Source organism: Pongo pygmaeus, chromosome 8, assembly GCF_028885625.2.
Source record: "Pongo pygmaeus isolate AG05252 chromosome 8, NHGRI_mPonPyg2-v2.0_pri, whole genome shotgun sequence".
Taxonomy (NCBI): domain Eukaryota; kingdom Metazoa; phylum Chordata; class Mammalia; order Primates; family Hominidae; genus Pongo; species Pongo pygmaeus.
In genome coordinates, this window is record NC_072381.2 from 15,694,234 (window position 1) to 15,719,731 (window position 25,498).

The 25,498-nt window shown below is 38.2% G+C and overlaps 1 protein-coding gene across 1 annotated transcript in view; it reads right to left on the reverse strand.

Moving 5' to 3' along the window:
• ITGA8 (integrin subunit alpha 8) overlaps positions 1–25,498 on the reverse strand; it is a 199,477-nt gene that overhangs the window by 64,676 nt on the left and 109,303 nt on the right. Inside the window, exons 21-23 of the mRNA XM_054436441.2 lie at positions 18,683–18,775; positions 13,663–13,742; positions 8,017–8,097 (exon numbers count right to left, since the gene is read on the reverse strand). Coding sequence (XP_054292416.1) covers positions 8,017–8,097; positions 13,663–13,742; positions 18,683–18,775 — 254 coding nt within the window. The remainder of the gene's footprint in view (positions 1–8,016; positions 8,098–13,662; positions 13,743–18,682; positions 18,776–25,498) is intronic.

Consider the following 25,498-nt stretch of genomic DNA (forward strand, 5'->3'; position numbering starts at 1 on the left):
AATTCAAATCTGAGGATTTGGTAGTGTGCTGTGAATCCTGTTTCAAATCCTTGTTTTCAAACCCTATCATTCCCAAATAGCAAAGACTACCATGTATTGTATGGAACAGTCTTGACTCTACCTGCTGTGGATGGTATCCTATGCAAACCTCGGCTGTTCATGTTTGTGGTCTCTCTTAGTACATACCCATTCAATCCTGATTAATTTACAAAATCTGCAATCTTACTACTCTTCATGAACTCAGTGTATGTGGTGCTGTCTCTTGTGGCCAAGTTTACTTCTCAAAGACATGTGCTAAACTGATCCTTTGTACCACAAAATGCATACAAATCTGCTTAAAGATGATGTTGTCTAGCTTTGAAAGAAATGGAACAATTCTCAGTATTTTTTCCCACTCAAGTAAGTGAATCCATTTTTGTTTATTTTTTAATTATAAAAAACAGTAGATAAAAAAACTGCTTAAAATAATGCATGATAAATTACATCAGAATAAACACCATGGACCAAAAAAAAAAAAAAAGAAATTTCCGGGAGACGGAACATAGAAGATTTTCAAACAGTAGCTGTTTGTTCTTTGATGTATTAAACATTGAAACCAATGTTTTGCTGCATATTTGCAGGAAAGAGTTTTGCTATGTAAATGGCTAAAAAGGATTTTAACACAGTCTTGGAGAATAAACTGTGGTCAGTTGTTGGACATTAATCTAGCTATTTAAGTAACTGCTTTCATATGAGAAACCCAGTTTTAATGATCTGGCAAAAGTGAATAGAAATTTCCTTTTTTTTTTTTAACTGTAAGTAATGACAGTAATATTGAAAATATTAATCTCATAAAATGGATATTGAGAATAAAGACAGTTATATTCAGCCATTAGCTGTCTTGGATTTAGTTACGTCCTAACAAATAGAAACATTTCCCAATTTTAAATTTATTTTGGAATTAAGAAACAGTTTCAACTTATTTTTGGCTAGAAAAACTAAGATACACTAAGCTTAAAGAAGGAGACAAAAGTTCGTATACATTAATTGTAAACTTTGAAAAGATATAAAAATAAGATAGTAAAAAATAATGCTTGTGTTGTTTTCTCTGATTTTTAAAAATAGCAATTTTCTCATCGAGAGAGATAGGAGAATGAAATTAGAAGTCAACAAAAATAAGACATCTATGTTAGCTCCAAATATCTGTAAATCAAACAAGTCACTTCCCATGAGTCAACTCATGACTAAGGAAGAAATCACAAAGAAAACTAGAAAATATTTTGAGCTGAGTTGTAACAAAAAAACCAACATATCAACATTTTGGTATGCTGCTAAATTTATAGCACTAAATGCTTATATACAAAAAAAGTCTGCAGTCAAGCATAAAATTTCTGCATAGAAGAACTAGAAATGGGAGAGAAAGTCAAATCCAAAGAAAGCACAAGAAAGGATAACAAGAAAAGCTGAAACCAATAAAATAGAAAAAAAATAAAGAAAACAAAGAAAAATTAATAAAACAAAAAGCGGATTCTTTGAAAAGATCACTAAACTCTAGCCAGACTGATCAGAAAAAGTAAAAAAAAAAAAAAAAAAAAAAAAAAAAAAGAAAAAAAAAGGAGAAGATATAAACTGCCAATATCAAGAATGATGGAGAAGGCATCACTAGAAATCCTACAGCTGTTAAAAGGACAATGAGAGAATATTGTGAACAACTTTATGCCAATACATGTAACAACTTAGATGAAATAGACAAATTCCTTTAATGAGAAACTACCAAAGCCCATTTAAATAGAAATAGATATTATAAATAGCCTTACATCTAAGAATGAAGTTGACTTGTTCAAAACTTTCCTACAAAGAAATCCCCACAAAACCCTCCAGATCATTTTATGGAGCCAGCATTCACCTGATACCCAAATTAGAAAAAGATATCCCGAGAAAGGAAAACTACAGATCAGTACTTCTTACGAACATAGATGTAAAAGTCACTAACAAAATTTTAGCAAGTCCAATCCCAGAATATCTAAAAAGGATAATCATCAAGACTAAATGTGTTTATTCTGCAGAATGCAAGATTGGTTTAAAATTCAAAATCAAAAATCAGTTTACCACTTTAATGAATAAAAAAGGAAAACAATTTAACCATCTTCATACATACAGAATAAGCATTTGAAAAAAACTAAACGTACATTCATGTTAAAAATTCTTAAAAAAAGTAGAAATAAGAGAGAACATCCTCAACTTGATAAAGGGTGTCCACAAAATCCCTGCAGCTGGCATCAAACTTGATAGTAAAAGGCTGAATGGTTTTCTTGTAAAATTGAACAAGGCAAGGATGTCTCTTTTTACCACTTCTATTGATCATGCACTGGTGGTTCTAGTCTATGCAATAAGGGAAGAAAAAAAATGAAAGGCATAAGTATGTAACAAATAATTTAACTTTGTCCAAGAAGAGGTCTGGCCTTTGCCCTCAGCTTCTGGGGGGTAATGAGTAAGATCTTGGAATTTTATGCCTGATAGGAATATCTTTGTTTGCCTGGGGCCTTGAATCACAATGGATATCCTAACAATATGATTTAGAGTAGGGGTTGTTAATACCAGAAAGACCAACAATGTGATATAGAGTGGAAGCTTTGGTCACATCATATCAATCAACTTGGAGACTGAGATCAATTACATGGGCAGATGATCAATCAGTCATGCCTATGGCATAGAACCCCAGTTAAAACTCTGACCACTGAGGCTTGGGTGAGCTTCCCTGGTAGGTGATACTCCAAGCATATTATCACAGGTCAGTAGCAGAAAAGTAACATCCCTTAACTCCACAGGGGAGAACGATGGAAACCCTGTGTTTGGTCCTTTTCCAGATTCCATAGTGTGTATTTCTTCCCTTGGCTGATTTTAATGTCTCTTTTCCCTGTAATAATCTCTGTAAGTGTAATAGCTTTCAATGAGTTCTGTCTACTTCTACTGAAGTTTTGACCCTGAGGGTGGTTTTGGGAATCACCTGAATTTGCAGTTGGCATGAAAAAGGCAGGTAATCTCGTGTGGGGACTGTCCCCTCTAACTTTATAATTGGATAAACTTTTACATATGCAGATGGGAAAATAAGAAAAATGTCTTGATTCGCAGACAGCATAGTTTTATAGAAGATACTAGGAAATGTGCAAACAAAAAACTACTAGAATTTACAAATGAATTTGTCAAAATCTCAGGATATACTCCTACATTTCAAGCCTTACTATTATATAGATTAGAAAGATATACATAGATCCATACATCCATCAATAGAAGAGAATAGCAAATCCAGAAATAGACTCTCACATATAATAATGGATTTTCAACAAAGGTGCCAAAGTAATTCAGTGGGGGAAAAATGGTCTTTTCAACAAATGGCACTAGGTATTCATGTGGAAAAGTGGGCCAGGTACAGTGGCTCATGCCTGTAATCCTAGCACTTTGGGAGGGTGAGGCAGGAAGATTGCTTGAGGCCAGGAGTTCAAGACCAGCTTGGGCAACATAGTGGGACCTCATCTCCACAAAACGTTTAAACATTAACTCAGCATGGTGGCACATGCCAGTAGTCCTAGCTACTTGGGAGGCCGTGGTGGGAGGATCACTTGAGCTCAGGAGTTGGAGGCTGCAGTGAGCTTTGATTGCGCCACTGTACTCCAGCCTGGGAGATAGAGTGAGACCCTGTCTCAAAAAAAAGAAGAAAAGAAAAGAAAAAAAAGAACCTTGGCCCTCACCTCACACCAGATACAATTAGCTTATAATTATAGATCCAAGTGTGAAAGCTGAAATTATACAACTCCTAGAAGAAAATACAGGTGAAAATCTTTGTGACTTTGGAACAGTATTATTTCAAATTAGGACACAAAGAACACAAAACATTAAAAAGTTAATCAACTGGATTTCATCAAACTTTTGCTTCTTGAACATCACTATTAAGGAAATATAAAACCAAACTATAGACTGGGAGAAAATAATCGCAGGACACATATTTGGTAAATGGCTTTGTATCCAGAATATATAAAGAACTTCTACAACTCGATAATAAAGAGACAGAAAACCCAGTAATAAATGGGTAAAAGATTTGAAGGGACACTTCACCAAAAATGAGATATTGATGGCAAATAAGCACTGAAAAGATGCCCAATGTAACTGGTCGTTAAGCAAATGAAAACCAAAAACTCAGTGGTACACTATAGGCTTACTAGAATGACTAAATACAAACCAACATAAAGCACGTGCTGGCAAAAATGGTGCATGACTGCAACTCTCATGCATGGCTGGTGGGAGTGAAGAATGGAAACAGTGTAGCCTTTCTGTAAAACCGTTGCACAGTTTCTTATACACATATCATACAACTCGGTAATTCCATTTGTGAAAGCAGATGTTCCAACAAAGACCTGCACATGAATACTTATAGCAGCTTTATTCTTCATAGCTCAAACTGGAGACAACTCAAATGTTCACCAATGAGTGAATGGATGAACCATTCACTGGACATCCATCCATACAATGGAATACTTCTCAGCAGTAAAAAGAAACCATCATAGCAAAGACTTGGAACCAACTGAAATGCCCATCCAGATAGACTGGATAAAGAAAATGTGGCATATATGCACTGTGGAATGCTATGCAGCCATAAAAAAGGATGAGTTCATGTCTTTTGCAGGGACGTGGATGAAGCTGGAAACCATCATTCTCAGCAAACTAACACAGGAACAGAAAACCAAACACCACATGTTCTCACTCATAAGTGGGAGTTGAACAATGAGAGCACACGGACAACAGGGAGGGGAACATCACACAGCGAGGTCTACTGGGAGGTGGGGAGCTAGGGAAGGGAGAGCATTAGGAGAAATACCTAATGTAGATGACGGGTTGATTAGTGCACCAAACCATCATGGCACATGTATACCTATGTAACCTCCACGTTCTGCACATGTACCCCAGAACTTAAAGTATAATAATAAAAAATATGTATATAAAAAGAAACTGTCTACTGATACATTCAAGAACATAGATGTTTCTCAAGTGAATTAGGTTAGGTGGAAGAAGCCAGCACCATTCCCAATGACTTACATGACATTATAGATCATTCCAGAAAAAGGCAAAACTATAGTGACAGAAAATAGGCCAAGCTTGCCAGGGTCTCGGGGTGGGGAAGGGCTGGCTATAAAGTAGTCCAAAAGAACTATGTGGAGTGATGGTACTGTTCTATATTGTATGTTCTTTTGATGTCATAACTTCTTCAACTGTACACCTAAAAAGGATGAATTTTACTTTATGTAATTTACATTCCAATAAATCTGACTTTTCAAAAACCCCACAAACTCCATAAACTGTTGAAGGATATTGGCAATCTTTGTAACTGATAAACGATTAGTGCCTAAACTCTAGAATAGAAAAGAATTTCTATACACTAATGAGAAAAAGTCAACTCTTTTAGTAGCACTATGTGTAAAAAAGGCTGGGGGTGGTGGCTCATGCCTGTAATCCCAGCACTTTGGGAGACCAAGGCAGGTGGATCACCTGAGGTCCAGAGTTCGAGACCAGCCTGGCCAACATGGCGAAACCCCGTCTCTACTTAAAATACAAAAATTAGCTGGGCATGGTGGCTGTAATCTCAGCCACTTGGGAGGCTGAGGTAGGAGAATCACTTGAACCCTGGAGGGAGAGGTTGCAGTGAGCTGAGATCGTGCCACTGCACTCCAGCCTGGGTGACACCTAGAGACTGTCAAAAAAAAGAAGAAAAGAAAGGAAAAGAAATATGTGCAAAAAATTGAACAAGAATTTCTCTGCACAGGAAGAATAAAGAGTCAACAAAGATTAAAAAGCTGCTGAATCTCATTTAGGAATCAGGGGACCGCAAGTTAAACCTTCAGTAAGGTACCATTTCTTGTCCACCAGACTGGCTCAAAAACCAGATCATGTTGACAGTTAGCTGATAGTGTGGGACAATGGAAACTTCACCCACTTCTCACAGGAGTGTAATTTGGCATAAATATTTTGAAAAAGAGTTTGATATTATGTAGTAAAGTTAAATAGAGCATACTCTCTGATCTTGAATTTCCACTTCTAAGTATATCCTCTGCTGACATTCTTCCCCATGTGTACTGGAAGATATGTACAAAAAACAATTGCAAAGAGGAAAATAATAAAAGCCCCGCATTTTCATCCAGAGTAGAATAGAGAAATAAATTATGGTATATTTTGGCCGAGCATGGTGGCTCAGGCCTGTAATAATCCTAGCACTTTGGGAGGCTGAGGTGGGCAGATTCACCTGAGGTCAGGAGTTTGAGACCAGCCTGGCCAACATGGTGAAACCCTGTCTCTACTAAAAATACAAAAATTAGCCGGGCGTGGTGCATGCCTGTTATCCCAGCTACTGAGGAGGCTGAGACCCGAGAATCACTTGAACCCAGGAGGTGGAGGTTGCAGTGAGCCGAGATCAGCCTGGGTGACAGAGTGAGGCCCAGTCTCAAAGTAAAATAAGATAAACGATGGTATAGTTTTACAGTGTAACACTCAGGCAGTTGACATGAGTGAATTACAGGCACGTGCACTAAAATGAATCTCAAAAACATTGGTTTGAATGGAAAAAAATTAGAAACATACATAAAATACGATTTTATGTAGATAAGTTTCAAAAAACTATATCCCAGGCAGGATAGCATGATCATTTCTGAGCATGAGCTCTGGAGACAGTTGCCTATATTTACGTTCTGGCATTTTCTAGTTTAACCTTCAACTCCTTGTGCCGCAATTCCCTCACCTGTACAAGGAGGATACTAGTTCATTTATAAGATGGGCTAACTTGGAGTAGCACCCAGAAAGGAACAGTATATGTTAGACATTGCTATTATTCTCTAATCCGCTAGGGGCGCCCCAGCGGCACCAGGACAGCAGGGCAGGACCCATGGCAGGACCCATGGCAGCACTGGCTCTGCCTGCTGGAATACCAGCTGTCATCACCGAAGCTTGTAAACCACCGTGGAAAAGGAAGGAAACCAGGATTCTGGAACCCCAGTGACAACTTGGTCCAAAATACCAGTTGGCATTTTTAGCCAAATCCATGATTGTTCTGAAAAACCAGAATCATCAGAAAAAAAATCAATGAAGTCCAATTTCATGCAAGATAAGAACTACACACAACCCATTTCTGATTTCTTTTTCCCCCAGGCATGGATTTTGCAGCTGGTAGTCATTTCCTTGACCCTTTTCCCCCTGTCTCTCAGTTGATTGCTTATTGGCACCTTCCTTAAAGGATAGGACCCAAGAAAAAAGATATAAAATATAGATCCAATCGACCCTTGCATCTGAGAGTTAGTCATTTATTAAACTCCAGATGTGGCATGGTAAGGCTAAAATGTCATTATGCTAAAATAATTATTGGAGAATTGAGACTTTTTTTCAGGGAATCACATGGTTGTCTATTTTATCTGGCTTCTTATCAACTGGTTTTTGTAGTTTGATTACTGCACTGTCAATTTGGGGAATAAAGTGATTTTTTTTTTTTTGAGATGGAGTTTCACTCTTGTCACCCAGGATGGAATGCAATGGCATGATCTTGGCTCACTGCAACCTCTGCCTCCTGGGTTCAAGTGATTCTCCTTCCTCAGCCTCCTGAGTAGCTGGGATTACAGGTACCCACAACCATGCCTGGCTAATTTTTGTATTTTTGGGAGAGACAGGGTTTCACGATGTTGGCTAGGCTGGTCTCAAACTCCTGACCTCAGGTGATCTGCTCACTTCGGCCTCCTAAAGTGCTGGGAGTACAGGCATGAGCCACCACACCTGGCATAAAGTGATTTCTTGTTTTGACGTTCTTGGAGTTAATTATTATTTAGGGTTTACTGTGCTTTCCAATGGAAGGCTAATAACGATCAGTAGAAAAGAGTGAAAATTAATATCCAAAATGAACTGTGATCTCTAATGCATCAGGAGAATTCCACATCATTTTCACTAGTATTTTATCTTAACTCTACATACAGAAGGATATCGTACTATGCATTGCTTACTACTTACCCTCTTATTTCCACCTGTGCTACAGCAGTGATGTTGATTTGCAGGCTCACAAAATTGCTGTCTGGATTGTCCTTGTTGGAACTAAAACACAGGGACATGTGATTTAAATCTATCTGCTCAGGTGTATTATTACAATATATGATCATAAAAAACATTCTGTATATCACAGGAGCAACACACGTTACTAACCTGATCATTCGGGATACAAGTGTATTCATTTTCCAAAATCGTAACCATTTGTACAGAAAATGCTAAGATCTTTTATGATCAATAGTAATGTAACAACTATCTATGAAGAGACACTTTATCTGGAAATACAATAGATATCTAGAGAAGCTAAACTAACCGTTTTTTTTGTTTGTTTGTTTTTTTGAGACGGAGTCTCCCTCTGTTGCCAGGCTGGAGTACAGTGGCTCAATATCAGCTCACTGCAACCTCTCCCTCCCCAATTCAAGCGATTCTCCTGCCTCAGCCTCCCAAGTAGCTGAGACTACAGGTGTGCACCACCACACCCAGCTAATTTGTGTGTTTTTAGTAGAGACGGGGTTTCACCATGTTGGCCAGGATGGTCTCCATCTCTTGACCTCATGATCCACCCACCTCAGCCTCCCAAAGTGCTGGGATTACAGGCGTGAGCCACCGTGCCCTGCCAAAACTACCACTTTTTTAAATGGCTAAACCAAAAATGTATTGAACTGAGTTCATTTTGCAGCTTCTACCTTTGACAAATTCCTTAACATCTCTGCGCATATCATGTTCATTTCCCATTAAATAGGAAGTGACAGCACAGCCAACTCCTGATTTTCTTTGCTCATAAAGAGAAGAACTGGCATGAATAATGCAAAGAAATACATAATCGAAACAGCATTTGTGTTTGGCTCTGGGATGCATCATACCGTACACCAGCTTGGCAGCAATTTCATCTTCCTTACGGTTTATTTCTTAAGTTAGTATTAAAATAAGCATATATTCACTGCATACTCACCAGCTAACTAGGACAAGGAGTTGGAGGGTATTTTAAAAGACCGGTTTAAATAACACACTTTTCATTACCCACAATACCCTGCATATAGACCCAAGGAAGTTGGCCAGTTCATAAACAGGCAATTAGGAGATGACATGGATGTTTACAAAATGCATTAAGAGTGTCTAGATAGAAGGTGTGTGTTTAACAACATTTCTTTGAACAGTGGCAAAATTATTTTTTAAGTTTGCTGGGGTTTTTCTCTCCAGCAAATATAATTAGATATGAAACAACTTTTAAAAATGCATGGGTTTCAAAATGCATGTGCTATAAGGGAAATAAAACATACTTCACAAAGACGCTCAACCAGTAACTGAGTTTTGAAGGCAGCTTCCATCTGCATTTTATAATCCTATTATGCTTTTACTGAAGTCACTAAAAACTTAGGCAGCTTTTAGCAAACCGAGACACAGCCACATCACCACTAACAGGTCATGTTTATATTCAGGTGTCGTTATGAAGAGAAGGCCTCCTCTTTTTTTAACAGCAGATCTCACTCTGATTCGATGGACAAGCTCTAGCACCAAGATGATGGTAATGGGGTAGGTTCTGACTAGCTTTTGAAGCTTTCCAAATGTGAGAGCTGGAAAGGATATGATAAAGTTCTGCTTTCAAAGCAGGAGGAGGCAGAATTGTTCCCATGATGCTTTTGAAAAGTCCTGGCCGATTGTATATAATGATAAGACAACTTAAACTGCAACCACACATAAAAGATATAAACAGGCAAATGTCAGGCTCATTTCCTGGAATGGAGCATCACCACTAAACCCGTGACTGAGCTTAAGGGACTTGTTCACCAGAGGCTGAACCCCAGTTTCCAGGCCATTTTATTAAGATCACATCTGGGGAGGATCATTCAACTAAAAAAATGTGTGTGTGTGTGTGTGTTTTTAAGGCAGTGTTCTGAATTCTAACCATTAAGAAGTAATTAAGTAATTTTACTTATTGTAGACTTTATGGTTCCAAATATATTATGGGTAATTCTTCAGTTTGGAAATATAAATATATTTGTGCCTCAGATTAACCAGACTTTTTTCTATTTCTAGTTCACTACTGCTTGGCAGCCGTGGAAATTAGAATTATGAAAAAACAAAGTTTCATGTAAGTTATTGCATAATTCTATTGTATTTTCTTCCCAAGTGGTTTAAATAACACACTTTTCATTACCCACAATACCCTGAATATGTAAATAGACATTGAACATTGAAATCATCCTTGAAAACAAGTCTAACACGAGGCTTTTAGAGGCTGTTTTGAAATGCAGCAAGAACAGCAGCAAACTCTGAGTCCAGACCTTCTGGTCGGCTAATCAAAATCATCTTTTGTCACACAGACTTGCCATGACACTTGCTACTGCATACTAGTGGTGTCAGCAATATCTCTTGTAAGAAAGGAACCAGGCTTGATAAATAACTTGGATGCTTCGTTGACCTCTTTCCTGAAAGGAAAGCTCCCTCACTAATACCGCTGCTACGTCCAAACAAGCCATCCATCACCACCGTGGAAGCTGAACTATTTAAACTGTTGGTGCTGGTTCTACACAAGGAATGATGAATTTCCTCTCTACGACTGCACCCTATGTTATATACTATGGATAGACATGTTTTTCACTTTATTACTCTGATGCTATTTTCTTTTTCCTTACTATTTTCTATTTCCTATATTCTAACATTCCCTCTATGCTTTCTGCGGTCTTTGGAATGTCAGCAAAGATAACACAGTATTCATCTCACCATTACTAAGGAAGAAACTCTGAGGACAGTCACCAAGACCTGTTTGTATGTGGCAATTGCAATCTGAGACCCGTTGTACACAGGGAGGAAAATGTTTATGTCGTGTAGACTGAGGGCATGGAGAGACCGCTTAATGCAAATATTTGGTAACAGGAAATATTTTAAGTTTATTAACATATAAAGCCCATTTCTCTCTTGTCTTCTATTTGTGGAAAAGGGATTCATTAAATGCAGGTCATGGCAGTCAATATATGCCTGTAAGAGTTTAGACTTCAGAACATTTGGTTTAATTTATTTTTGGTTTAAACACATTTAAACCAAATGCAAAACCATCCATTTAGAGCCTTATTTACAACTTTGGAGTCAGCCAGCAAAGCATGCAGATAAATGCTCACCTCTCAAATACCCTAGTAATTGAGTTTTTACAGTGTTTTCCTCAAACGCTGTATTTTTTTTTTTTTTTTTTTTTTTTTGAGATGGGGTCTCACTCTATCACCCTGACTGGAGTGCAGTGGCGCAATCTTGACTCACTGCAACCTCTGCCTCCCGGGTTCAAGCGATTCCCCTGCCTCAGCCTCCAGAGAAGCTGGGACTACAGGCGTGCACCACCACACCCAGCTAATTTTTGTACTTTTAGTAGAGAAAAGGTTTCACCATGTTGGCTAGGCTGGTCTCGAACTCATGACCTCAAGTGATCCACCCACCTCGGACTCCCAAAATGCTGGGATTACAGGCGTGAGCCACTGTGCCCAGCCTCAAACACTGTATTCTTGCTTTTATATCTATAATGTATGTTTTGGGAATTTAATGCTGTATGTATATTCCAGTTCTTTCTGCATTTCTGCATTTTTATATTTTTTAAGGGTAATGTTAAAATAGTCGCGAGTGGAAATGGAATGTAATCAGTCATGAAACTTTGTTTTAGATGAAGGGGAATGTTAAAAACGTGGCCACTTCTATTTTACAGCAAATTCATGACTTCATTACTGAATTCATTATTTAAATGATGATCTACAGGATGGACTTGGGGAAGGCATCTAGAACACTACCTTGTGTCTTTTGCTTCTTAGATGAACTACTAATTGCATCCATTCTCTTTTGTAACTTCAACCAAGAGCGAGGAGGAAATATCAATGAATTTGCTTTGTACCAGACTTCTTTTCTACATAAAGGTTGTGTATTTTATGAGAGATGTATCTTTCCACAGGTGACACAAAGCTTCATGTCACTGGAGGATCAATGACAAAGACAATGATGCAGAGGAATAGAAACTTCAGGTTACTGTCTGGAGGGATGGTGGTCCTTTGCCATGACATGTTTTTCTTGTTTTTGTTTTTTTCTTAAGATACTAAGAAATATCAACAGAAGATTTCCAAAATAAAAATATTTAGGGCTACCTAAACCTTTGATATATTTTTATAGATACAAAGAAATGATTTAACATGCTTTTGGTAAAATGAAGGAATATTACAGAAGAATTTATTCCATCTGTATCCCATCACTAAATTTTATCCAGATTTTAAAAACCTAAAATTCAGCAGAAAATGTCTAAGTTAAATTCGAGAAAGACTTCATTAAGGTCAGAAATGAACAGCTCAGGTAAGTTGAGAAAACCTTCCTCTCTAGAAATCTATCACAGAGTTTGGGGTGGGAGAATAATTTGTGACATGGGTTGTGGATTTTTAAAATCTGCTACATTCTTACAGAGTTTATATATTTTTAAAAAATCCTAAGCCTTTTATTGAAGTAGCTATTTAAAAAGTAATCCATTGCATGGAATCATTATTCTAAAAGTTATCACACTGTAATGGTACTTCTTGCAAGATATTAAGATAAACTTAGAAATTAACCATCTTGCACACTAGTATTTGAGACTCAAGTTGTGGATACTGACTTCATATTCATTTAATAGTTAGAGCAAGGGTTCAACATGCCAGGCAAGGTATAAATAAATACAGGAAGCTTGCATGTCCTGTTTACATCAGTGTTTTTCAAACTTTTTAAGCTGCAGACCACAAAAAATACATACATCTCACTAGACATCTTACTACACATGTTTATACTTACCGAAAGGAATATTTCATGAGCTGTATTAATATATATTATATTGTATGATACTTTCCATTCAATTCCTTTTAATATGGGTCTAGAGCCATTAAACTGATTCCATTACCCAGCTAATGGGTTTAAGTTCACAGCTGGAAAGCCCCAGCCCAAATGCCACACTACTACTTTCTTCAGGTCTTCCTGTTCACAAAATATTATTTTCAGACACAAAGGAGCAAACAGAATAGGTGGTAAGAGGGTAAAGTTACAGATGAATTCTCAAACAGCATCAGCCTTAGAAAAGAGAGGCAGCTACCTATATGGCTCTGCTTATCATTGCTAGAGAAGGGCTTGCCCTCAAAATAGAGTATCTCACCTGCATCCTGCCACAGTGCGCATAGGTAAGCCATCAGAGATTCATTCATTCTTGAAAATTGAAGAGACCTCAGGATTGCCATTGCAAAATCTATGCTTTTTTTTTTTCACAGATTTTGTTCTCAGGGACTAGCTGATGCCCAGCTGAGAGCATGGGAGTTAGGGTGGGGAAAGACATGCCCTTTGGAATGAGGAAAAATGGAAGTAAAGCAGGTGGGAGGGTGCCCAGGACAAAATTTTGCTATCTCATAACTTGGTCTGTATAGTTCAATCTCTTTTTCAAAACCCCTAAAATGTTGAAATTACTGAAACAATTGAGAAAAACAAAGAAGAAATGGGCTGTGAAATTCTGGGTTCTAATTTCAGATGAGCTATTTAAGGCCAAGAGCCTTGACAGATGGCATCATTTCACTGTGGATCTCTTTTCTGTTGAGTGCTGTCAACAATATAGGCATGTAAAGGTCTAACCTTCTGATTTGGAGATTGAAGTTAATGCTCATGTTTGTTTTCTCAAGACGTGGAACTGCAAATCGGAGGCCCAGGGAATACTAAAAAATAAAATAAAATCACACAGGACATAAAGCTATTACACAAGAGTAGCTTGTACACAACATAAAAATATTTTGTAAGTCATTCCTGCAAAACCCCACCCTGGATCACTGTAACTCTCTCCTTTGTTCTGCTTCTACCCCAGGTGGCTGAGAGCCGAGAGAAGTCATGCAATGAACTACAGGCCCCAGAAGATTCAGGTCACAGTACAGGTTGGTTGTCTCTCTCCATTTAGTCCTATACTGCCTCTTCTCCTGCCACCTTTTTGTGTGTTAAATCGAAAATAATCCAAATATATGAGAAGACACTGATTGGTTGATTGATTGATTGATTGAGACAGGGTCTCACTCCGGCACCCAGGCTGGTGTGCAGTAGTTCGAGCATGGCTCACTGCAGCCTCAACTTCCCAGGCTAAGTGATCCTCCTTCCTTAGCCTCCCAAGTAGCAAGGGCCACAGGTGCACACCACCACACCTGGTTAACTTTTTTGTTATTTGTAGAGACAGAGTCTAGTCTGGTCTTGAACTCCTGATTTCACACAATTCTCCTGCCTCGGCCTCCCAAAGTACTGGGATTACAAGCGTGAACCACCACACCTGGCCAGAAATTGACTTAGAAAACTATGATGCTTCTGTTTGATGGACATTTATGTAGTCATTGAAATTATAGCTGTGAAGTCAACACAACACTATGGAAAATGTTTGTAATGTAATAACAACCAACAATGAGTGAAGGTTACAATGTTTATGTGCAGTGCACCTCAGCTATGGTTTTTGGTTTTAAAAGTCTACAAATCAAAAAATTCCTCTACAGTACAGGAGTGCGGATATACTATAGGAAAACATTTCAGAATAATATGTTCTAGTTGAGGTTACAGTTACATGGATTACTTTTTCCTTTTAAAGTTTTCCAAATTTTTAAAACTGCTTTTATTATTTTCATAACCTGGAAATAGATAAAAACATGGGGAAAATAAATTCAATGATGATATAAATAAGGAAGTAAAAATAATAGGTAACACATCTGTAATATTATGTTACTTACTCTTCCAAGCACTGTACTATGCCTTACACACATGATCTCATGTAATCCAAAAAAGCACTCTGGGGTAGGGGCTGTTGTTGCTGACATTATACAATTGAGCAGCAACCTGAGGATTAGAGAGATGAAGTACCTTGCTCCAGGTGCATTGCAAATAAATCACAGAGCTAGAATTTAAATCCCTGCAAGCTAACTTTCAAATCTGTTATCACAGCCACTATAGTATCAGAATCAAACCATTAACAAAAACTCATATTCACATCATGAATCAGTAATAATATGAACTAATAATAAATCATCTCTTTTGTCAGAAATCAGCAGCTCCAGTTCACCAGCTCTTGCCGAATGTGCTTCGAGCTGCGTACTGTCCTAATGGCTTTACATTTGTCGTATCATTCATTGCTCCAAACGGTCCTACAGGTAGGTGTTTTCTTATTTCAGTGTGACTTGCTCAGAGTATCACAGCTGGTATAGCTGGTGTTTAAACCCAGAAGTGTCTGAAGTGTCTTAATTATAAGGCATTATGCCCCAGCAAGGAATTTTTTTTTTTTTTTTTTTTTTGAGACAGAGTCTTGCTCTCTTGCCCAGATTGGAGTGCAGTGGCACGATCTCAGCTTACTGCAACCTCCACCTCCCGGGTTCAAGTGATTCTCCTGCCTCAGCCTCCTGAGTAGCTGGGATTATGGGTGTGTGCCACCACACCCAGCAATTTTTTGTATTTTTAGTAGAGATGGGGTTTCATCATGTTGGCCAGGCTGGTCTCATACTCCTGACCTCATGATCTGCCCACCTTGACCTCCCCAAGTGCTGGGGTTACAGGTGTGAGCCAAAGGACCCGGCCGGATAAATTTTTTTAAAAATTCCAAAGGAGCAATTTTCTATCAGCCTCTTCTCTCTTTTTTAGAAGGCTTTTAGCTTTTTCTTGCCTTTTCTACTTGAAGAACTCCTAACTCATGCCTGAAAGCTTGGGACAGGAGATATCTCCTGCAATACATTCTCTGATTCTATGGGCTGGGTCAGGCAGAATTGTTCTCCTTTTTATTCTCTGTCTCCTTTTTTACCACTCTGCCACCACTCAACTTATGACACTGCTAATTTTGAGTTTCTTATTGAGTGAAGGTTGTATGTTTTTGTCTTTATATTGCCGACTCTAGCTTAGAACCTGGCATATAGAAGCAGTGCAATAAAAATTGCCAAAAGAGGCTGGGCACAAGGGTGGCTCACGCCTGTAATTCCAGCACTTTGGGAGGCCGAGGCGGGTGGATCACAAGGTCAGGAGTTCAAGAGCAGCCTGGCCAATATGGTGAAACCCCATCTCTACTAAAATACAAAAACTAGCTGAGTGTGGTGGTGAGTGCCTGTAATCCCAGCTACTCGGGAGGTTGAGGCAGGAGAATCGCTTGAACCCGAGAGGTGGAGGTTGCAGTGAGCCGAGATTGTGCCATTGCTCTCCAGCCAGGGCAATAGAATGAGACTCCATCTCAAAACAAAACCAAAAAAATGCCGAAAGAATGGTGAGAGTTTGTTCTTGTTTGCTTATTTCCAGTGATAGAAACCTTATTGTATTGCGATAGAGGCTACCTAATGATGGTTTTCATTATAGAACAATCAGCATGGGACAAAGACCCAGTGAAGGTGTGACAATTTCATACTGGTAAGAGGCGCGTATGTCCTTAACTAGGATCAAACACCAGATCTCACGACAGTGATTTTAAAGTGCTTTCGTTGACTCTACCATTTAAAAAAACTTTCCCATGAGAAAATTTGCAATTTGTTATGAATCTTATTGGCATATAAACATCTTATATTACTATAGCTACTCTATGGAAATGACTTTACTATTTAAAAATCAGAAGTAAAACTTCTGAATACTATCTTGAATATTTTGTTAAGTTAAAATACCAAGTCACTTGAAAATGATTTTTAAAAGATAATAGATAGAACTAAACATTTCTGGCAATTTGTGATGCTTTTAAAATCTTTAGCACTGCTTTTCCATTTGGAATTTTACCACAACCCACTGAGAGTATTCTTTGTAAAGCACAAAATGAAGAATATTAATCACAGTGTTTTATAACAAGACAGAATGCAATAAAAGTTGATGTGTTTAAGGGCACTAAAGAATGAGATAAGAAAGCTATTAGGTTTCTTCTACTATAGACCTCAGAGATAAACGAATATAAACAATTTACTTCCCTGACTTCTAAAGATTATTTGCTGGCAAAATTAATTGGCATCCTTTCATATAAACACATTTGTGGTTAAGACCACACTGCCATTTTTCCTCCACTTTGAATGATACTGGTGGCCAGTTTTGTTCCAAGATTATCCTTAGATGACCTCTGGTCTAGCTGTAACACTTCTAATACTGAAAAAGGAACGAGTGGTCCATCACCTACAGATGCTGACACTGTTGCTACCACCTCAATTCATTTCTCTTTTGTCTTAGGTAACCCTCTTCATATTAAATTAGGCCATTGAGGCCGGGCTCGGTGGCACACGCCTGTAATTCCAGCACTTTCGGAGGCCAAGGCGGGTGAATCACCTGAGGCCAGGAGTTTGAGACCAGCCTGGCCCCCGTCTCTATTAAAAATACAAAATTAGCCGGGCACGTTGGCATACACCTGTAATCTCAGCTACTCAGGAGGCTGAGGCAGGAGAATCGCTTGAACCTGGGAGGCAGCGGTTGCGGTAAGCTAAGATCGTGCCATTGCACTTCAGCCTGGGCAAGAAGCATGAAACTCCATGTCAAAATAAAATAGGTGGTTGGATTTTTCTCAAAAAGCTAGCAAAACGATTCATTAGCTTCCAGATAAAAGGACTATGATAGTGAAAAATGTTCTAATATCTCAATGTAGACATCCCTTCTCTCTTTCAATGCTTCATTTTAAAGTCTCATCTGTTACTCATTTGTTTTTATCCAAGGGCTTTTCACCATGTTGCAGACTGGATAGAACATGGGCTTTGCGGTAAGACTTGGTTTGAATCTTGTTCTAACCTTTACCCTCTGTGAGGCTTTGGCCAATTCATCTGACTTCTCTGAGCTTCAGTTTCCTCATCCATAAAATAAAGAAAATACTTGACTCACAAAGTTGTTTTGAAAATTCAATAAAATAACATAAAAAAGCTCCCCTCCTCCCAGTGATGAGTTTATAACCTAGAGGATAATCAATCCATGGTAACCAATAATAATATGTCATAGGAATGTACTTGCCATTGAAATATTTATTTATTTTTGTCCCAAGAAGTGAGCTTACTATAGTTTCAGCACATTTTTGAATACCCAAGATCAATGCAACGTTATAGCATAAAAGAGCAAAAATATCATTCTAGCATAATATTCTAACTTGAGAAAAGTTTCAAATGCTCAAGCAATAGTATGAAACATCAGGCTAAAAGGTTTATTAACTGAAAGACTTATCAGCATCTTTAAAATGCAAATACGAACCTGAATCTCCCTTGAAAAGGGAATTCTATGGTCACTGTTGAATATCATGTCCTTCCTTTAATTGCCATTGCTAAAATCTTTGTCCTAATTTGGTTATTTTTAGAGTCTTTAACTTAAATTGCATTTCTTTTTGAATTCAAAGAAAAAGTATTTAAAGAAAATATCTATAGTAAAAACAAAGTCTGTATAAAATTGTTGTAACTAAAAGACAGGCAAGAGTAATGTATAAAGAGAAAGCACAGAAGAGCATGCATCTTTCTGTGTTTTTAGCCTGGGACAATTCACTCTGTGTAGGTTATAATGTGAAATCCCACTACTCTGGTAATTTCCTGCCTAATTTGTTGTTGCTGTTAGGTGCTGAGTTGCTGAGTGGTAACTGGAGAGCTTTCCATTTGTTCCCTGTAAAGTCCACTTAGAAGGAAATCAGTCAGTATTTCTGGTTCTCTCTTACATTTGTTCCAGACACCATAGGGTTCCCAAGGTCGCACACTACCATCCTGGTTACATTTTCCATCTTGTACTCACAGCTCAGTGGTCGAAATCCCTACAATGGGAAAGAACAGGGGGTTTAGGGGGCAGGATAAATGACATCCTGACACAAAAGCCATGCTGGGGGCCTGGGAGCTTCCCTGGATCTCAAACACCCAGGAGGGTGACAGTGCAAAAAAAGTAATTGATGACCCTTAACTCAGAAGAGAAAATGGAGAGAGAAAAGTCAAAGTTAAATTTTAGAAATAAATGTATTGGGTGGGTAAGCATATTTATTGTGTTTCATTAAGGAAGACAATGCGTAATATAGTATTTATATAAATAGTTTAGACAATATCTTCACTAAGGTTAATGTGAAACTCAGGGCATGAAAATCACAAATTATTAAACATGGGTAAATAAATTTATTCTATTAAGACTTCCAAAAACAAAATGATCATATTATGTATAGATTATCATATGATTCAATGACCATTTGCCAGAGAATTGCCTTGAACACAAATTTCTATACACCATGGTCCCATTTTGAGATCATGCAATCGACTTTCTTCTGTTTTTCAATATTTCAGATGTAAAGAGAATACCTTCATGTTTAGCAGTACTTCCTATTTCCTTTCCTCCCCCCTGTATCCTATTCCAAGTAGAGTTCATACAAACTGAAGTTAGAAGAGGTTCTTGAAGCTGTATACTGGACAAATTCTCAAGGCTGAGCAGATGAGAGGGGAAATACAGATTTGTTTTGGAACCCTTGGCTCCCAGCTCCTCTTCATATCCACATGCTTTTCCCAGTTGCTCAGAAACCCACCCCTCACTCTCTACCCTATTCTTTTTCCATACCTCAAACCCTGTGGTCCCACTCTGCATGCAGCCATAGCTACTTACAGTTTTCCATTATTTCACTCTAACTTGTTATGTGCCATGGATATATTATCCATCACCCTTGTTTCCAAAGGTAAGCTTGCAATATGAGGACTTTCATAAAGGAGCAAATTTGTGGGAATTTCTGTCCCTGTGATAGGTTTGGAAGAGGGTTCTCAGTATAATGACCGTTTATCCATCTGTCAGCTCTTGAAATTTTATTTTATTTTTTATTTTTTTGTCCTTTTCTGTTATCTATTGAAATTTTATGTAAGAAAATAATATAAAATTTCAGAAATGATCCTCCATTCCCTTCTATGTTATTAACAAAAGCCCAAACCCAAAACCCAAGCAAAAAACACGAAACATTCCCCAGACATCTAGCTAAAGAATTCTGTAGGTAAACCACACACTTGGAGAATATAAACTTCAAGAAGGCAGAGGTTTTTGTGTCTGTTCTAGTCCTAATGCCTAGAGCAAACTTGGACACAAAGTAAGTGATGGTTCAGGAACAACAGAGTAGAGGCAGCTGACACTTTCTTGTAAAAGAGAAGGCTACAATGAAACAGGCAAGTATGCAACTAAGTATAAAACCCTGCTCCCAGAATCCCCAGATAGACAGACACATGGAAATATCTGTCCTAGTTATTGAGAAAGGAATGGGTCACTAATATTTGAAGGCACAATTTAATAATCCTCTCCTCAAATATCCTGAATGACAGTTAGTTACGTCGGTTGAGCTAAGAAATATGTTTTCAAAAAGGTGATAATATTCTTTCTTCTCAAAGTTAGGTTTAGTATGTATTCAGCTCCTTGAGGATCCATAACTAACCCCTAATCATACAGAGATGCTTTGTGTTGGGATTATTAACTCAGTCATGAAAGCAGAAAAAACAAAACCCAGAAAAATCTTTTGTAAGTGCTCATATGTCCCTTGAATTACATTCAAGGATTTAGTTTCTATAGTAATTTTTTTTTTTAATCTCACCTAAAGGTTAAAAGTTATATGTAAAGTTTTTTCCCAGCTTTCTGGAAATAGTTCTTTGACATCACTCAAAGAGTTTTTTCTCCCTTTCACATCCCCTCCACCCTTTTTCTTTTTTTAAGCATTATTTCCTCTCTTTAATAAGAGGAACAATGACTTTTTATGGACATTTCTGGATTATTTTCCTCTGCAGTTCCAGGGACATTCTTGTTCTAATCCATTTATAGCTCTTAGAGTGTTCTTCATTCACTGAAAATATTAACTGTGTACCCACTGTTTACCAGGCATGACAAATAAGACCCCTTGTCCTCACTGAATTCTTAATGATTTTAACAATGTAACAAGTAATTCTAAGCAATTATAACAGCAGTGGAAACACACAATTGCAGTAGAGATGGGAAATTTTATGATAGGATAAATAAATAGTGACAAAGGAGGACCTGCACATAGATCCAAGCAATCAGAGAAGGCATCCTGGAGGAAGTGGCATCTAAGCTGATGGGGGCAGTGCATATCAGTGGTTAAGAACAGGGGCCCAGCCAGGCGTGGTGGCTGACATCTGTAATCCCAGCACTTTGGGAGGCCGAGGCAGGTAGATCACCTGAGGTCAGCAGTTTGAGAGCAGCCTGGCCAACATGGTGAAACCCCGTCTCTACTAAAAATACAAAAATTAGCTGGGCATGGTAGCCAGCACCTGTAATCCCAGCTACTAGGGAGGCTGAGGCAGGAGAATCGCTTGAACCCGGGAGACAGAGGTTGCAGTGAGCTGAGATCGCGCCACTGCACTCTGGTCTGGGTGACAGAGTGAGACACCATCTCAAAAAAACAAAACAAAACAAAACCAAAAAACAAAACAAACAGGGGCCTGGACCTAACAGTTGATGTTTGAACTTGCTTCTGCTACATAATAGCTGTACAACCTTGGGCATATTACTTAATTTATTCTTATCTATAAAACAGGGATAGTGACAGCAGCTTCTCTATAAGGCTGTTATAAGAATGAAATACATTCTTTTTTAAAACTATTATTATACTTTAAGTTCTAGGGTACATGTGCACAATGTGCAGGTTTGTTACATACGTATACATGCGCCATGTTGGTGTGCTGCACCCATTAACTCCTCATTTACATTAGGTATATCTCCTAATGCTATTAAAAAAAAGAATGAAATACATTCAAGAACTCAGAGGATTACCCAGTTCATAGCAGTTGTGCAGTAAATGTTAGCCACCTCAATTATTATTGTCTTAATTATTATTAAGCCTCAATTTTTATTAAGTCTCAATTATTATTTGAAGGATGAGTAGAAAGAAGTGAAAATAAGTAGGATAGATAAAGAGGATGAGGGAGCAGAGTTGGTGTGTTGGGAGGAGAAACGGCTGGAACAAGCTCTCCGTGTCATTACAGGAATGGAAAAGGAACTCAAGCCAGCTGGAAGCGTCAGCATTTAGCGATGAGGCTGAAGAGGTGAGCAGGGGTGATATGATCAAGGGCCTCATGCATTACCTGAAGGATTTGGATCTTATCCTCAAAGCAATGGGGAGCTAGTGAGGATTTGAAGACAATGCCATGCTCAGATTTGTAATTTAGAAAGATGGATTTTTTTCTAGGTTAGAGGTAAGGAGTTGGCAAGATGAACTAGGAAGACTGTTGCAATAATCTGGGCAAAAGATCATGGCAGCCTGGATGAAGGTAGTGACAGTGGCTGTTGGATGGATTCAGTCCACAGTCTCTCTAGTGCATATCCTCTCCATCCAACTGCTACTGTCATCACCCTCATCCAGGCTGGCATCACTTTAGGTATTAGAAGCCAGGGGATGCTGGTGTCATTCTTGTACATAGAAAATGAAAGGGAAGCTGGATGTGGTGGCTCCCACCTGTAATCTCAGCACTTTGAGAGGCAAGGCTGGGGGATCACTTGAGGTCAGGAGTTCAAGACCAGTCTAGCCAACATGGTGAAACTGATCTCTACTAAAAATACTAAAATTAGTCAGGCGTGGTGGTGGGCGCCTGTAATCCCAGCTACCCGGGAGGCTGAGGAAGGAGAATCGCTTGACCCCGGGAGGCAGAGGTTGTAGTGAGCCAAGATCATGCCTCTGCACTCCAGCCTGGGCAACAGAGTGAGACTCCATAAAAAAAAAAGAAAGAAAAAAGAAAATGACAGGGAAGAGGGGTGTGAGTGGGAAGACCAAAAGTCTGGATACAGACATGCTGAAGGCGAGGCCGCTGTGAGGGATTGAACAAGAGATGATAACAGGTCCCTAGAATCGTTCACAGAGACAGAAAGTAGAACGGTGCTTACCAGGGCCTGGGGAGAGGGAGCAATGGGGAATTATTTTTAAGGGTTGCAGAGGTTCAGTTTGGAATGATGAAAAAGGTCTGGAGATGGACAGTGGTGATGATTGCACTACCATGTAAATATGTCACTGAACTGCACGCTTGAAAATGGCTAAAATGATAAATTATATCTTACATGTATCTTACTACAATCATAATGATGATGATGATGATGATAAATATAAAGCATATACACCTTTTTTCACAGAAAAATTAAGGAGAAAAATCACCAAAAGGAACTATAAAGGCTGGCTCAACTAAGGTTTCTAGAGCAAGAGATGATAAGCATTTACATTTTCTAAAAAGATGAATGTTTTCAACAAAAGAATAGCCAACCTTACAATCAGATAATGCCTAATATTTTTCCCCTTGAGGAAAAAATGGTTAAAAAATCTTGAACTGAGTTGAAGTCAGAAGGTACAAACCTCAAACTGTTTCCAAACAGGGAAGAAGTTAGAATGTGGCTTAGTCACATAAAATTCAAAGACCGAGCTAAGTCTCTGCCAAAGGGAAATTGACAGAGAAAAAAGTAGTGAAGGAATCATTTGAGATTACAGATAATGTCCCTTGTAATGTTTACAGACAAAGAAAGAATCCTAAGTGCTCTCCTGTGTTTTCTATGCAACAAAGCCAACAGTAAACTGGATGTTTTGCTAAAAGAACATTTTAGAATAGGTCCTTTGTCTAGTGAAGTCAGGGGTGGAGTGACAAGAAGGGAATTGAAATAAAAATATGAGTGGAGCTCTGGAATATTAAAAACAAAACATACTCAAGCTTCGTTTTTGTGTTTGTTTATGCGTTATCTGCAGGTAAGTATTTGTAGATGACATTTTTCTTTCTGTTTTTGCTTGTAGAGATTTTATTATGAAATGACATCTTCAAATCAAAGTCGTTATTAAACACCATTTTTATAAGTTGTGTGTATAATTACTCCATATATTCTTATTTATTTGTATCTTAAAGTGACTTTAATAGAGAAATGAAGAGGATTAAAAAAAAATCACATAATTGGCCGGGCAAGGATGGCTCGTGCCTATAATATCAGCACTTTGGACCGCCAAGGTAGGTGGATTGCCTGACCCCAGGTGTTCACGACCAGCCTGGGCCATATGGCAAAACCCCCTCTCTACAGAAAATACAAAAATTAGCCAGGCATGGTGGTGCACACCTGTAGTCCTAGCTACTCAGGAGGCTGAGATGAGGGTTTTGCTTGAACCCAGGAATCGGAGGTTGTAGTGAGCTATGATCACGCTGCTGCACTCCATCCTGGGAAACAGAGCAAGATCCTGTCTAAAAAAAAAAAAAAAAAAAAGAAAAAATACAAGAAAGAAGAAAATGGGATGATTATAAACCACTCGCTGGAGAAATCAGGGTTTATATTGATTTTCATATTTGAAATAACAGGGAAATGAAAGCTGAGTGGAGAGTTGCAAACACTCTTGAAAAGAAATGGAATTATTTTTCCCCTCTATCCAACTTCACTGTCAACATGGAAGAGCTAAGAATAATTTAGGACTATTTTTTTAAAAACTACTTTATTAAGATGTGACTGACATACACAAAACAGCAGTACATATTTAATGTATAACGTTTGATGACTTTGGAGTTTTTTTTTTTCCTATACATTTCTTCAACAGAAACTCAAGGATTTTAAATGACTGTTAAAGATGCTCTATCATTACCCATCTGGATTTTTTAATTTTTTGTTTTTTACTAAGAAGATCATTCAACTAAAACAAACAAACAAACAAAAATCATGAGACTAGAAGTGTGAATAGAGAATTTTATATTCCCTAAGTTTTTTAATGCCTTTAAAATACCAATATCACAACAACAGTTTGCTAACATCTGTTTAGAAGAATTACTTTTCATTACATTATTCAATCATTAAAATGGACAAGGTCCTCAGGGGGTGTGGTATTTGGAAACTAGTAGACATTTAATATATTTAAGCTAAATGAACAACGCTATCAGCAAGTATGTAAGGAGCACCTACTTTACACCTCATCCTATGAAGGGAAACGTGACACTTGGGCTTTACCCTTAATTGTGAGTTTGTATATTTCAGACACTGAGGGACTTTCTCTGTTATTCTACAATGTATTTTTAATGGTTTTCTAGACCAAGTGATTAAGGACACTGCAGAACTGGAGGATGCTTTGAATGGGAAGATTCATGTTCTGATAAGGAAGGGGAAGACTATAAATAGCATTGTTGTCATTTAAACAAATAGTGGCATTGAGGAATGGCAAATGAGGAAGACCAGGCTGTTCCTGGTCATAATTCTGACAAGGTGGACCAAGAAGAAAGGGAAAGGACCTTGTTTCCCTTCCGGTGTCAGTCCAGGCTTTTATCAGTGTTCAGCAGGGATTGGCTGGACCTTCTTTCCTAACCAATAACGAAAACCAGGCTCCCTGACATGTGCTTGAAACTGATAGGAACTCAGTGCAAGGCTAGAAAAGTCAGCGAAGACAGGGAGTTAGCTTGGGAGTTTAGCTTTTTGATTGCGTTGGTAAGCTTCTTCTTTCAGCCAGTCTTGTTCTCTTTTTTGCTTTAGCTCTTGATCTTTGGCCAATCTATCTTTGCACTGTGGCAAA